Genomic DNA, 12,887 nt, shown 5'->3' with positions numbered 1-12,887 from the left:
ATTCGTGAGATGAGTTAGCGCACGTAATTTAGTTATGCACGAACATATGTTTGTTAAAATAACTTCCTGATGTCCTTCGATATCTTTAATAATTCTGAAAAATAAATAACGGAAAAGTTCCTTTATATTCGGTAAATTTTGGAAAATCCCATGATGATTGTTTATAGTATTTCGGAGACGAAATACTCCGTTTTATATTAGGTTCGACATATCCGAATATAGGATAATTGTGGTAAAAAGATTCAAAAAAAATTATCCATAATGATCCATAAACTGTGAAAATTTTACTAATACCCTTTAAATTGAAATATTTTCCTTTCATTTAGAACAATTTTGAAACTTTTGGTCCTTCCTATTATTTTATAGCTTTAGCCAGTAGCAATTTAAAACGAGAAATGTATATAAAACCCAACAGATATAAAATTGCATTTAAATTCCCTTAGGAAAGCTTAATTGGCAAGAAATAAGACAAAAAAATTACAAAATAAAACAAAAAAAGTGAACAGAACAAAAATGAAGACAACAAAATAATAAACAATAAATCCATAAGATACAAACACCAAAAACAAAACTGAAACAAAAAAAAAAAAAACAAGACAAGACACGTACAAACATGATTTCTCAAGCAAGATAAATTTACAAAAAGAACCTTCTTTCTCTACCAGCAGAAAACTGAAAAACAATATAGTAGAAAAAAAGAAACCTCAATTTTAACATAAAACCTGAAGAAGTAGTGGAAGAAGAGTGGAACAGGGAAGTCACAAGTAAGAGGAAGTTAAACACAAAAGCAGAATTAGAAGAAGAGGCCTGTTCAAAGTAAATTAATAAAGTAGCGACAGTTCTACAACAAATACAACATTTACAAAAACCACAAACGATTTTGTTTTTGGTTTAAGGTCTTTGCTGTCAAAATCATATGATCTTTGTTTACAAAAATTTTCTTTGATAACAACACAAAAAAATAATATTTTAGTAAAAGACATTTTATTAGTTTAGTTTAAGAATAAATAAAAATGCAAATAAATAAAAAATGTGTCAGCAATTTATTTAAGTTTGACATACATTTAATAGAAATATAGTATTTTTTCTCCAAGAAATATGGAAACTACTTCTGGACTTATTCACTTATTCTCGGCTGGTCGTTTTGGCTTATTGTAAACAATCCAGGTGGAGGGTACATCCCGTGCATTTGATCATATTTTCAGGCCAGCTGCTACACCATTATGAAATGTTGGCCATAAACTCATATTGGCCTGGAATTCAATTTGCTGCATTTCAACAGTGGTTCCTTTAATAGGTTTCTTGCTGGTTAGACATAGTTTTGGTATTGGCATTGATTCCGTTGGTTCTTAAAGTAAACATACCTCCTCTACCCAAAGGTAAAGTAATGGTACGAGTGCACAATGTAAATAATTGTTTTTCTTGCTCCTCAATAAATTCATGATCAGAAGTTCCAGGCGATTGTGTAATATCTATCTGTTATGCGCATATCATCCGGATAACGTAGACTTAAGAATTTGGTACCTATATTATCCATGCCATCATCTAAAGCACCTTCCATTTGTGATATGCCACTTTTAGAGGGTGGACAACGAGCCGATAAGGAGTCTTCCGTGACTATGTTCATATTTTGCGAATAATTTGAACTTTTATTTAGGGCATAATTTCGTAAATCCCTACGCCTCACTTCACCTATCAATTTTTAAATTTGTATTTTGTAAAACACTTCATTATGGCAGGTGATTGTTTGCGTTGAAACAAGTGCTTCGTTATTTGTGAAAAATGTATAAAAAATTATATTTTATAAAACTCATCACCTGAAAAATACACACTTGAAACTTCAAATCGAACACCTAATTTATTCAGGCGTTCGCTTTGAAATTTTATTGAATAAATTATGTACATGTAACAGCTATCTTTATGGAAAAGTTGTGATATTGAAGCTACTCGACCTCGTACGGGAAAGGACGCAAATTGGTATATATTTCTATTGATACTACAATGAAACTCATTCTCTGAAATTAGAGCACTTATATCCATATATGAATTTTATCCAGATTTTGTAGCTGAATGGCGATTGGATAACATTACACAATCTTCATATACATACATAGCTAAAGTCACTCCATTGTAATATCGATAGAACTCGGTGACGGTGCTCCAATGTATCAATAAAGTTGGAATACAGATTTCACCTAATACGCGATCGAGTAGCTCCGTATGATAAAGTGTTCACTTTTGAATGTGAAGTGTAGGTGATGCGTTCAACGCAAAGGATTTACGAAATAACCCCCTTAGTGTAGCAAAAGTACAATTATTATTATTACCTTCCACATAATTATACGGCAATGCATTCAGTTGGTTAAAAACACTAGGAGCTTGCACCTGTGAAAGTTCCTTGTAAGACATTTGAGAACCATGCTGTTCGGTTAAAATACAAGTCTTGGAACAATTTTTCACCAGCAAAGGAAAATCCATAGCATGACGAAAAGTATAAGATTGTAATTGCATTACGTAGGCCAATTGATGCAGAAACTAATTAAGGAAAATAAAACCAAATATTTTATAATATTCATTTGAAATTAAATTGCTGGCTAACTTTGCTTGGCTCACCTTGGCTAATGGCAACAAATGTGCATGCATAATATCGTCCAATTTAAAGTCCTCATAGAGTAAATGAAAACTATAAAATATCGCCAGCATTGTATGAATAAACAAGCCGTAGTATCAATATTGTACATTGTGAATAATTTTCTTTTGATGGTTTATTATCCGATCCATCTAGAATGGACAACATAAATTGTCAATCTTCTTCGGTACCCGAATGTATTTCATCATTTTTTTTTTATTTTCTTTGGATCTTCAGCACTAAACGATGTAGCAGTGTTACTGCTATAATCATGCATAACAGCTGAAAATCCCATTAGATGTTTTGTTCTGAAGGCAAGAGACTTAAACAAATGGTCCATACACACATAAGCAGGTGCCGGGAGTTGCATCTTGCAAGCCTCCATCCACTTTCGTCGCCTCCTCTCATCTGTGGGGACAATAAAAAAGCTCCCATTTCCTTTTTTGGAAATTTTCTTGCAAATTATACACCTTTTCATAATTTTTTAGTACATAAACCACACAAAATTCAAGTTTTTTCACTTTTATTTTTATTTTTTATAAAACAACACACAATTTAATTTTTTTCCACTAAAACAAATATGGCAAATAATTTGACATAAAAGTCTTTGGTTGAAGCTGTCAAAAATTGCAACGTAAACAATTTTGACATTTTCGTCCATAAGTGAGTTTTAAAAAAAATAGTCAGCTGTTCTACTGAGTCTACTTTATAAATTTACTTTGGGCCTGTTTTTATACTGTCGTTTTGTAGGAGAAATGCAAAAAAAGAAAACAGCTGATAAGTATATACCTCTAAATGAGAAATCCATATAGAAAACATATGTTTTGTGTTATTTACTTTTTTTTTGCTTCTTGTTTTTTTTTTTTTTTTTTTTGTTCAAAAACACAAACACCGAAACAGAGAATCAACGGTCACATAGAGACAGGGGGAGACACATCGGGTTAGGGGCCATGACTAGTAGAACAAAAACAAAATAAAAGTAAATAAATAAACATTAAAAATATACTCAATATACATATATAAACACACACTCACTCTCATAAGGTGACTGTAAATAAAAGAGGAGGAAAACACCAAAAAAACAGAACGAGTACAATAACAATACAAAAACACTCATTGTTCTTTACAAATATACTTCTCGACCACTTATATCCAAATATATACACCCATTCTTACATAAATATTCATATATTAACACACATACGTTATTACATACAACAAACATACAGACATATAGGTACACTATGTATGAGCAACAACAACACAAAACAGAAAATAAATAACCAAAATGTTACACACGGTTACTCTCTGTGAAAAGAAAATCATATGTAAAAAACAATTCAGAGTTTTATATTCGGCTATATCGAATCCTATATATACCCACCACCAATCATTACACAAAAGTGGAGGACTTCAATACTTCAACAGACGGAAGGATCTAAATGTTTTCGTACAATTTCATTGCTAACTTCCCTTTTTAGTGAACCGACAGACGGAAGAAACCACACACAGTTTTGTACTGTTTCATTTCCTGTTTTAATGTAACGAATTTTTCATCGATCGATATGCTGCAGACAATCCTATCTTCTCTTTTTTGTTGAGATATATTTTCCGTTAATAAAAATTGCCGAATTTATGTATGGGGGATATGGTAGTCGTGAGTTGGTTCTAGAACCGATTGTTAAAACTATTTGGTTATTTCAAAAGAGGAGAATAGCATAGAGTTTCTAAAGACTGTGGCTCCAGTAGGTTAGTATGGTAGACTGAAGGTCGTTTGTTCGACTTCCACCTGAGGCAATAGTACACAACAGGCCTAATAGAGGCCTTGTTGTATTTCTTCAGACTTGGTATGTGTAACCAACTAACTGCTTAAAACTTTAGATCCGCCGATCCGCTCAGAATTTTAAAAGCTTAAAACCTAAAGCTCCCATTTTTGACGGAATGTTTCAGTTTGAAGACGTCTTCTCTTAAGTAATATAGATTGAAAAGTTTTTACTAAGTTACAAACGATTTAATAAATTTAATATAGCCTCTCAACTTTGTGTGTAAAAACTTAAATACAACATCAAAAATACATACATATTACAATACAACAACAAAAATATATGTACAATTTGTGCAAATCAGTTTTTTAAAATAATGTATTCTTTATGGAAGTTTTCATTTTCACTTTTAAGTCCAAATTTTTTCATTGTGATGTAAAGATTGGAACTAAAAAATATCACTGGCCGACAAAATTTGAAAAAAGTCGAAACCCTAAAAACAAGTTATACATTTCTTAAGGATTGAGCCGCTGAATCTGAATTTGGGATTGTAGATATAGGCAGTTAGAATTCCATACGGGTATTTGGAATACTGAAACGAAAGAGATCCTGTGAGATGATCCTAATGAGAGGAGGACAAGAAGCCGCCTCAGAATGAAGAAGTCCTAGGTTAGTATGACAGTTTAAAAACTAATAACTTGGTGGGACACATAAGTATTAGAAATACATTTATGATTGATCCATATATATGGATTCCTGACTGTGGATCAACAGTTCTGATACTACACAAAACCTTTGAGGTTCTTATACCAAAAAGGGACCAATGGGCAAACCTAACTGATCAAGTATGGTTTACAGATAGTTCCAAACAGATAAATGACAACACTGGAGCGGGAATCTATAGCAAATTTCCAAAAGGCCATCTCTATGGGTAATTACCCCTCACACTTCCAGACAGAAGTGTATGCAGTTATTATTTACATTAGTGAATGTCTGAGAAGAAAACTTAGAGAATCAAAGACATTTGTGATGTCGGATAGTTTGGCGGCCTTTAAGGCTTTACTATCATATTAAATCAGGTCAAGTATGACACTTGACTGTTTGACATCTCTAAATGAACTGGGTAAACATAATAAACCCACATTATGTTGGCCATGAAGGAGCCGACAGGGGAGCATGGCGCCCATTTATTGGACCAGATCTATTCTTTGGTATCCTCAAAGGATACATTAGGGAAAAATGCGATTCATATGTTGAATCTGAATTTCTCCACCACTGGAGTCAATATCAGGACTCAGACAGGCAAAAAGCTTCAAAATGCTAGTAAAAGATAATTCACAAAAGTTACTGTCACTTAATATGAGTAACCTATGATTACTAACGGGACTTTACACCGGATAATGTGGACTTAAATACAACCAGCACATTCTTGATAACAATGAGAATGTGGTGATGGTGCAGATTCTGTGAAATGCATGATGAAACCTCTATACATGTACTTTGTCACTGACAGCCACTATGGCCTCTCGGAGTGAGTATTTTGGGACGTGCATTTATTTCGCCTAATGAAATATTGAATCTCTCATCATCTAGAACATTAAGATTCATGCGAGAACTTAATCTCCAATGGTGAACCAAAAGGGTTGCACAAAGGATCTTAACTTGGGTCGTAGTGATTGGTGGCCCCTTAATCAATCAATCAATACAACTATACTTTGGCCTCTGGATTAAATGGTACGTATTCTACAGAGACGAATTCAGGAACAAATGTAGTTAATAAGGAGAACGCTGTGAAACTCTTGAAAATTTTCTTTGTTATTGCCAGATTTTTGTCGAAATTAAATCTAATTATCTTGGAACAATGGTATGCAAGATATTGCATCGCTCAGACACATTGTAAGGAAAATTCTAAGGAACTAAGCCCAGGAAACTTGTTTCCTGAACAATGAAAGAAAAAACATTCATAGAGCGGCTAGGTCTATCTGATGTAGTCCTTTCTAGAATCTGATGTAGTCCTTTCAAATTATTTACATTTAAAGCGTTATAGTTCGCTGATTTTGTATATACAGAGATCTGAAGAAACTCCATTCAGACAAATTTAAATATCGGTCTACTAAAGCAAATCCGAAATTTCTAATTTACATTAATATCACAACATTAGCGAGGTTTCAACTCCCTATCTCCTTTTGTTTTGATGCATATAATCTATAAGGAACAAGTATATTTATATGTTTATGGTTCTATGACCAGTCTTCTGATCAGTTACAAACGGAATGATAAAATCAATATATCCTAATCGTTTTGATGGTGGATATGAAGAGAAATCCCACTGATTTGTAAGAGATTTTATAAAAATTTAAGTAAAACGTTTAAATCAAAATTTAGTTAACACTTTTCACTTTTCAGTAGTCAGGAGATTTGGGATGTTTATTCCTATCAAATTTTAAACTTAATAGTAAGTTTTCTCATCAGCTGATCGCACTTTTAAGTTTCTTATTCAAATTTTATCCCAAAATCGAGAAGTCAAAATCCATATTTTTAGATTAATCTTTAATCAATCACTGATCTTTTCAGTTTTGATTAAATTTAAGTTAAAAACTTAAAATTAATGCAAATATCTCCGGTCAGGAAGGTAGTCCAATATAGTTTTGCATGTTAAAATTTGGGATATTTGAAATAAAATCAATACACTCTCTCAAATAGCAGTGTAAACTAAATTTATATCTAGATACATATGTATATGCATGTTTGATTACTTTGGTTACTTTTGGGATGATTGGGATGGATGTTAGTACGTACAACTTGTATGTACCAGGCCTCTAAGAAAAATAAAAATCTATAGGTATATAAACCGAAACCAAACCATGAAAAAAAGAAATAATATTACTAAATTTTACTTCGGTTCTCTTTTTCTCATATATTTTCACTCTCGCTCTCTCTCTTTCTGCTACTTTTGCTCACTATATACTAAGGGTTAGTGGTTACAAATTGACAATTGAGCTCAATGAGTAGCTTGACTAAAGCAAAATCTGAGTAATTGTGTGATATATATGTATATAGAAGAGATATTTGTATATCGTATGAGTGTGTGTAGATATTGTTTATTATTATTTTTCAGCTATTGTGGATGGTGGTGTGGTGCTATTGTGATGAAGAGTAAGGTGGTGGTGCATATACAATTTGTGTGCTCGAAATGTTTGTTTGTTGTGTATAGTATGTAAGTGTAAGTAGTATATGCATAGAACAATAACCAACAAACGACCTGTACGACAGTGAGTGAGTCAGTTTGCTATAATACAGGACCGTCAAGAGCTATAAAAGGCTGCAGCAACTAACCGGCCGGAATAGTAGCTTCGTAGCACTGCTGTTGACAACACATCTGAAACAACAACAATAATAATAATAATATTTAATAATTTAAAAATTTTAGCCTTAAAATTCACTAACCACAAAGGCAAAAACAAACATCATTATTATTGTTATTATTAACTAAATAATTAAGAACGACCAAAAATTAAAACAGCAGCAGCCGCAACAGAAAAAAAAATTTTGTTAAACATTTTGTTTTTATTAAATATTTGTTTCTTTTTAAATTTTTAAAATCATAATAAAATATATTGTTAAAAAAATTTCCTTACCTCATAAAAATCACTCAACAGCAGCAAAGAAGAAAACAAGGAAATTTTGTTAAAAAATTAATTTAAGAAAAATTAAACGAAAAAAAAGTTTTAAATAATAAATAACGTTTTTATGGCAAAACTAAAGTGTTGATAATATTTTAACAAGAAAAATCGATGAGCACAAGGAAATTATTAAAATAAACTTTAAAGTTTATTTGCAAACAAGAAAATATATATGTATATGAAAAGAAATTAATTGATTGATTAAAGAAAAGAAAAAGTGCCGTATAACGAAGCAAGCGAAAGAAAATTTTTCAAACATTTTCTTTGTTGTAAAACAGCAGCAGCGGCAGCGGCAACAGAAAGAAAATTGTTTTCCCCCAAAATCAAATTGTGATATTTTATAATTTTAAATACTTGCTTTATGTTTTATTAAACATCATTATCATCATCATCAACAAACACAACAACAACAAAAACCTTAATTAATACTACTACTAAATATAATTGATTTAATTAATTGTTTTAATTTGAATAAATGAACATGGAGGTGTTATCCGTACAAAATCAATATCCAGCTCATTTTGCTCTAGCTACAGGTAAATATAAAAATTTTAACTTTTTTTAAAGAGTTTAAAAGTTTTGAAAGTTTTTGGGAAGAGAAGTTAATGTTTAGGAAGTAAAGTAATCAATATTTCATAAGGTTTCCTGTTTTTGGGCTTTTGGCCTTTAGGAAAACCTGAAGTTAATTTGAAGTTAAAGAGTTAAAAGTTAATGCTTTAAATGTATATGTATATGTTTAGCTTAAACAGGAAAATTTGTATCCCTAGTAAGGGGTTTTTATGTATCTGTTGGCACTCGTCGTCGTCGTTGTCGTATTTATGTATATGGTGTGTATCTATCTATTTTGGCCCATACGACCGACCGAGTTGTATACAAAAAACAACTGATTTCCAGCTGTGCTATCAGCTGGAAACAAGTTTTTCCACTTTGCCGTTTTACTTTAATTTTCTTCCCTACAAACAAGTACACAATTTTCACATACACATACTTGCATACATATGTATGTATATGTACATATATACAAATGTTTTTCTGTAACCTAGCCAAACCGGCCCCTATTAATTTTATAGTTATTGTATCTTTCAAATTTTCTCTCAATTGTTTTGAGTTCAAAATTTTGAGTGTTTATCATTTTATCTCTTTGTAGAGTAAACTTACACTCTTGAGTTTTTCTTTAGATTAAGAAAATTTTATTTAAGAGAAATTTTTATTTTACAGGTTTTTCTTTTTAGAGGAGAAACAGGTTTTCATTTTGAGGAAAATTTTACTAGGGTAAGGGTTGTTTAACTTATTAAGGATGTAAATAAATCAGGAAAAGTTTTAATAGGAATTAGTTTTTGCTGATTTTAAATTAAAGATTTTTTAAATTTTTTGGAAAATTTAAAGAAAATTTTTAAAGAAAGATTTTAAATATTCTAAAAAAATAGACATAGATATGTGATTTTAAAGGAATTTAAAAAAAAGTTTTTAAATACTATAAAATTTTAAAATAAAATTAAAAGAAATTTTAAAAAATTTTCTAAAATTTTCAAAATTTTTAGAAAATTAAAGAAAAATTCCAAATATTTAAATTTATATTATCACAGAATCTAAAAAGTATTTTTAACAATTTTAAGAAATTTTTGAACCAAAAAATATTTTATAAAAATATAAAATAATTTTAAAAAAATTTCAAAATTTTTAGAAAATTAAAGAAAAATTCAAAATATTTAAATTAGTTTTATAACAAAAACTAAAAAATATTTTCAACAATTTTAAGACAAAAAAAGTTTTATAAAAATAAAAAATAATTTAAAAAAATTTCAAAATTTTTAGAAAATTAAAGAAAAATTCAAAATATAATATTTTCAACAATTTTCAAAAATTTTTGAACAAAAATATATTAAAAAAAATAAAAAATAATTTAAAAAAAAATTCCAAAATTTTTAGAAAATTTAAGAAAAATTCAAAATATTTATTTTCAAAAATTTTTAAACAAAAAAATATATAAAAAAAAAAATTATTTAAAAAAATTTCTAAACAAATAATTTAAAACAGTTTATTAAACAAAAAAAACTCTTAAATAAAACTAAAAAGGGGGTAATTTCACAAAATTTTTATAAAGAAATTTCTAGTATTGAAATTTTTGAAAAATTTAAAAAAAAAAAATAAATATTAGATGAACAAATTTGTGTTTAATTGTTTTAACAAATTCTTATTAAATATTTATCTTTTTTACAATTTTAGATTGGAAGAGTCAACTAACATTATCCACACCCACAAATGGCGGTTCCTTGAAATCTCAGCCGTCGTATAAATTTACCAGTAACCCATTTAAGCCACATCATCACATCAATCATCCACATCATCACCATCATCATCAACGGAAACAACAAAATTTAAAAACATCTAATAGTGTTAAATACACCTCCAACTCCTCAAACAAATTAAACTGTGATACAATAAAAACAACAAAAACTACAACAACAACAACCACAACAACAACAGCGACTAAAACAATTAACACCAATAAATCGCTACAAACACAAGCTGTCCAAGAATTATCGTTGCGTTTATTGGATGAATTGCGTGCAGCCAAATCTCGCCATTTGGCCTGTACCGAAGTATCGCTACCCTGTGATCTCACACCACGCATAGCGTTGGAAATTTTACGTTTAGCCCGTGAAGAAGCCAATGGTTTACGCGATTGCACCATCTATATCGAATTCGAGGATGAGCCCAACAATTCTCGACGCATAGCAACACTCGACTTGAATGCTCAACGCTTTGGCAATACTGGCTATGAAATTTATGTTACCCTTAGCCAGGATCATCGCGGCTGGACTGCTTTATTGCCACAATTCATGAAGAATTTATCGCGTACCATAACCATAAGTCCTGAGTTTAATATAACCAAACATCGGCCATACTCTAAGAGTTTGTGTTAAACGGAAGAATAGGTAACAAAAAAAGAAATTTAAAAGCAAATAATATTTAATAAAATTTGGTTGGCATATAAAATATCATCTTTAAAAAAAAATATATATATACAAACTTACATTCATACTAACTACATACATAGCTACTTGTGGCTATAGAAAAGCATATAACGAAAAAAAAAACGTTTTCTCATACAAAAACACTGTAATACACTTACACACACACTGTAAAGACCAAAATGTTAAAGTAAATTTATTAAAAAAAAAGAACCACCCACCTTTTTAGATTTCTACTTTTATTAGTAAAAGTTGAAAAAAAATCTTAAAAAAAAAAACTCAACAAAACCCACTAAAATACCAACCTGTTTTTTAAAAGAAAAGAAAAATTTCTATTAAATTTTTGTTAAAATTTCTCTCAGAAAAATTTTATAATTTTATAGGATTTTAGGCTTTTAACAAATCTCATAAAAAACATTTGTTCAAATTAGGTTTTAACAAATTATTTATTATTTTTTTTTATACATTAATTTTTAAAAATTTAAAAAGAAACAAAAAATTCTTTTAAACAATTAATTTTGTTATTTGACAAATTTTTTTTCATGGTATAAGTATTATATTTTTTAAAAAAATGGCAGCACTTATACTCTAAAAAAAATAAATTTTTATTAAAAAACAAAAAAAAAAAAAAAACTTTCATGAAACGATATGAAGTATTTGCCAAGATCTCCAACTCATAAAAATGTGATACTGATTAAGTTGCTTAGGTTAAGACATCAAATACAAAATAATTATTAAATTAAAAAAAAAATACACAACAAATAATAAATTCAAAACACATCCATTTTAAATTTTAAGTGAAAAACAAAATTCAAAATTACAAAATTTTTATAAAAATAAAAACAAAACAAACAACTCAAGGCTGCATTACTGGCTTAATGTTTAGGACCTTAACAAAAAAAAATAAAATTAATCAATTAACAATTGTGAACTTTTTAAAAAAAAACTACAAAAAAACAAATAAAGAAAACTGCGATATATGAAAACGTCTTGATATCAAATTTCAAATTTAATATAAAAATACAAAAAAAAAAAAACAAAAACAAAAACACAAAGAAAAAGAAATTATAAATTTTTTTATCATTTGAAAAAATACAAAAAAAACAAATTCAAAAAATAAATAAATAATCATATGAAATGAATATCTCTTAGTTTGTAAGTTTCTAAATACAACAACAAAAAAGAAAAACATAAACTAAACTCCTCCCCCTTTAAAAAACAAAAAAAAAACCTAAAAAAACGAATAAATTTAAATTTAAACTACAACAAGTATTTATTATAAATGTGTTATCAAAACAAACAACCAATAAACAACAACAACTACAAAAACCAACAAAATTAATTATATATCACCTTATTACTACCACCATATATATTACACAAAATTAAAAACAACAACAATAATAAATTTTCTCATTTTATTTTTTGTGTATTTTTTTAAAAAAATTAATTTTTTTCTCTAAAACAGAAAAAAATAAATAAATTTGTTTAAAAATTTTTTATAAATTAAAAACAAAAGCAAAACGATTATTGTTATAATCGTTTAATTACAAATTTATATTATTATTAACATTAAAATTATTATTATTATTACAATTATTATTATTGTACTTATACAGTTAAGTTTTTATTCGTATTAACGAAATGTATTAATTATTATTATCAAATTTTTTTAATTAACTTTGTTTTTTGTACATCCCCCCCCCCCTCCCTTTTTTCAATTAATAATTTAATTTGAAAACTGTGACATCTTAAATATTCTTTAATACATTTTAAGAAAACCCACAAAAAACAAAAAAAAAAAAAAAAAACAAAATGAATTATTGTAAACATAATT

At 28.6% G+C, this 12,887-nt stretch overlaps 2 protein-coding genes across 3 annotated transcripts; one reads left to right on the top strand and one right to left on the bottom strand.

Moving 5' to 3' along the window:
- Positions 1 to 1,024: 1,024 nt before the first annotated feature.
- Positions 1,025 to 3,339, bottom strand: LOC119603377 (anaphase-promoting complex subunit 1-like). 2 transcript variants are annotated; one of them, XM_037955390.1, is made up of 3 exons: positions 2,614 to 3,339; positions 2,328 to 2,535; positions 1,025 to 1,692 (listed from the first exon to the last, which is right to left on the bottom strand). In XM_037955390.1, exons 1-3 carry the CDS (start codon positions 2,701 to 2,703, stop codon positions 1,445 to 1,447), a joined length of 546 nt encoding a protein of 181 aa, XP_037811318.1. In that variant the 5' UTR covers positions 2,704 to 3,339; the 3' UTR covers positions 1,025 to 1,444. The 2 variants fall into 2 exon arrangements, with proteins under 2 accessions (XP_037811318.1, XP_037811319.1); XM_037955391.1 differs by having other exon boundaries at positions 1,025 to 1,617; positions 2,614 to 3,338.
- Positions 3,340 to 7,727: 4,388 nt separating this feature from the next.
- On the top strand, positions 7,728 to 12,280 carry LOC119603374 (protein scylla-like). Its single transcript, XM_037955387.1, has 2 exons — positions 7,728 to 8,611; positions 10,302 to 12,280. The coding sequence occupies exons 1-2, from the start codon at positions 8,551 to 8,553 to the stop codon at positions 11,000 to 11,002; spliced, it is 762 nt and encodes a 253-aa protein (XP_037811315.1). The 5' UTR covers positions 7,728 to 8,550; the 3' UTR covers positions 11,003 to 12,280.
- The last annotated feature ends 607 nt before the right edge of the window (positions 12,281 to 12,887 follow it).

The sequence above is a fragment of the Lucilia sericata genome, unplaced genomic scaffold, assembly GCF_015586225.1.
Source record: "Lucilia sericata isolate MDLA Ls3-8-SP2 unplaced genomic scaffold, ASM1558622v1 Contig000298F_arrow, whole genome shotgun sequence".
Lineage (NCBI taxonomy): Eukaryota > Metazoa > Arthropoda > Insecta > Diptera > Calliphoridae > Lucilia > Lucilia sericata.
This window is presented reverse-complemented; position numbering and strand designations above follow the sequence as displayed.

Excerpts from the sequence above, each read along its gene's own strand:
- LOC119603377 (XM_037955390.1), bottom strand. The coding sequence starts at position 2,703 with ATGCTGGCGATATTTTATAGTTTTCATTTACTCTATGAGGACTTTAAA. Across the intron at positions 2,536-2,613 it reads ATTTGTTGCCATTAGCCAAG|TTTCTGCATCAATTGGCCTA; the intron begins GTGAGCCAAGCA and ends TTCCTTAATTAG. Across the intron at positions 1,693-2,327 it reads GCCGTATAATTATGTGGAAG|GTGAAGTGAGGCGTAGGGAT; the intron begins GTAATAATAATA and ends AAAAATTGATAG.
- LOC119603374 (XM_037955387.1), top strand. The coding sequence starts at position 8,551 with ATGAACATGGAGGTGTTATCCGTACAAAATCAATATCCAGCTCATTTT. Across the intron at positions 8,612-10,301 it reads TCATTTTGCTCTAGCTACAG|ATTGGAAGAGTCAACTAACA; the intron begins GTAAATATAAAA and ends TTACAATTTTAG.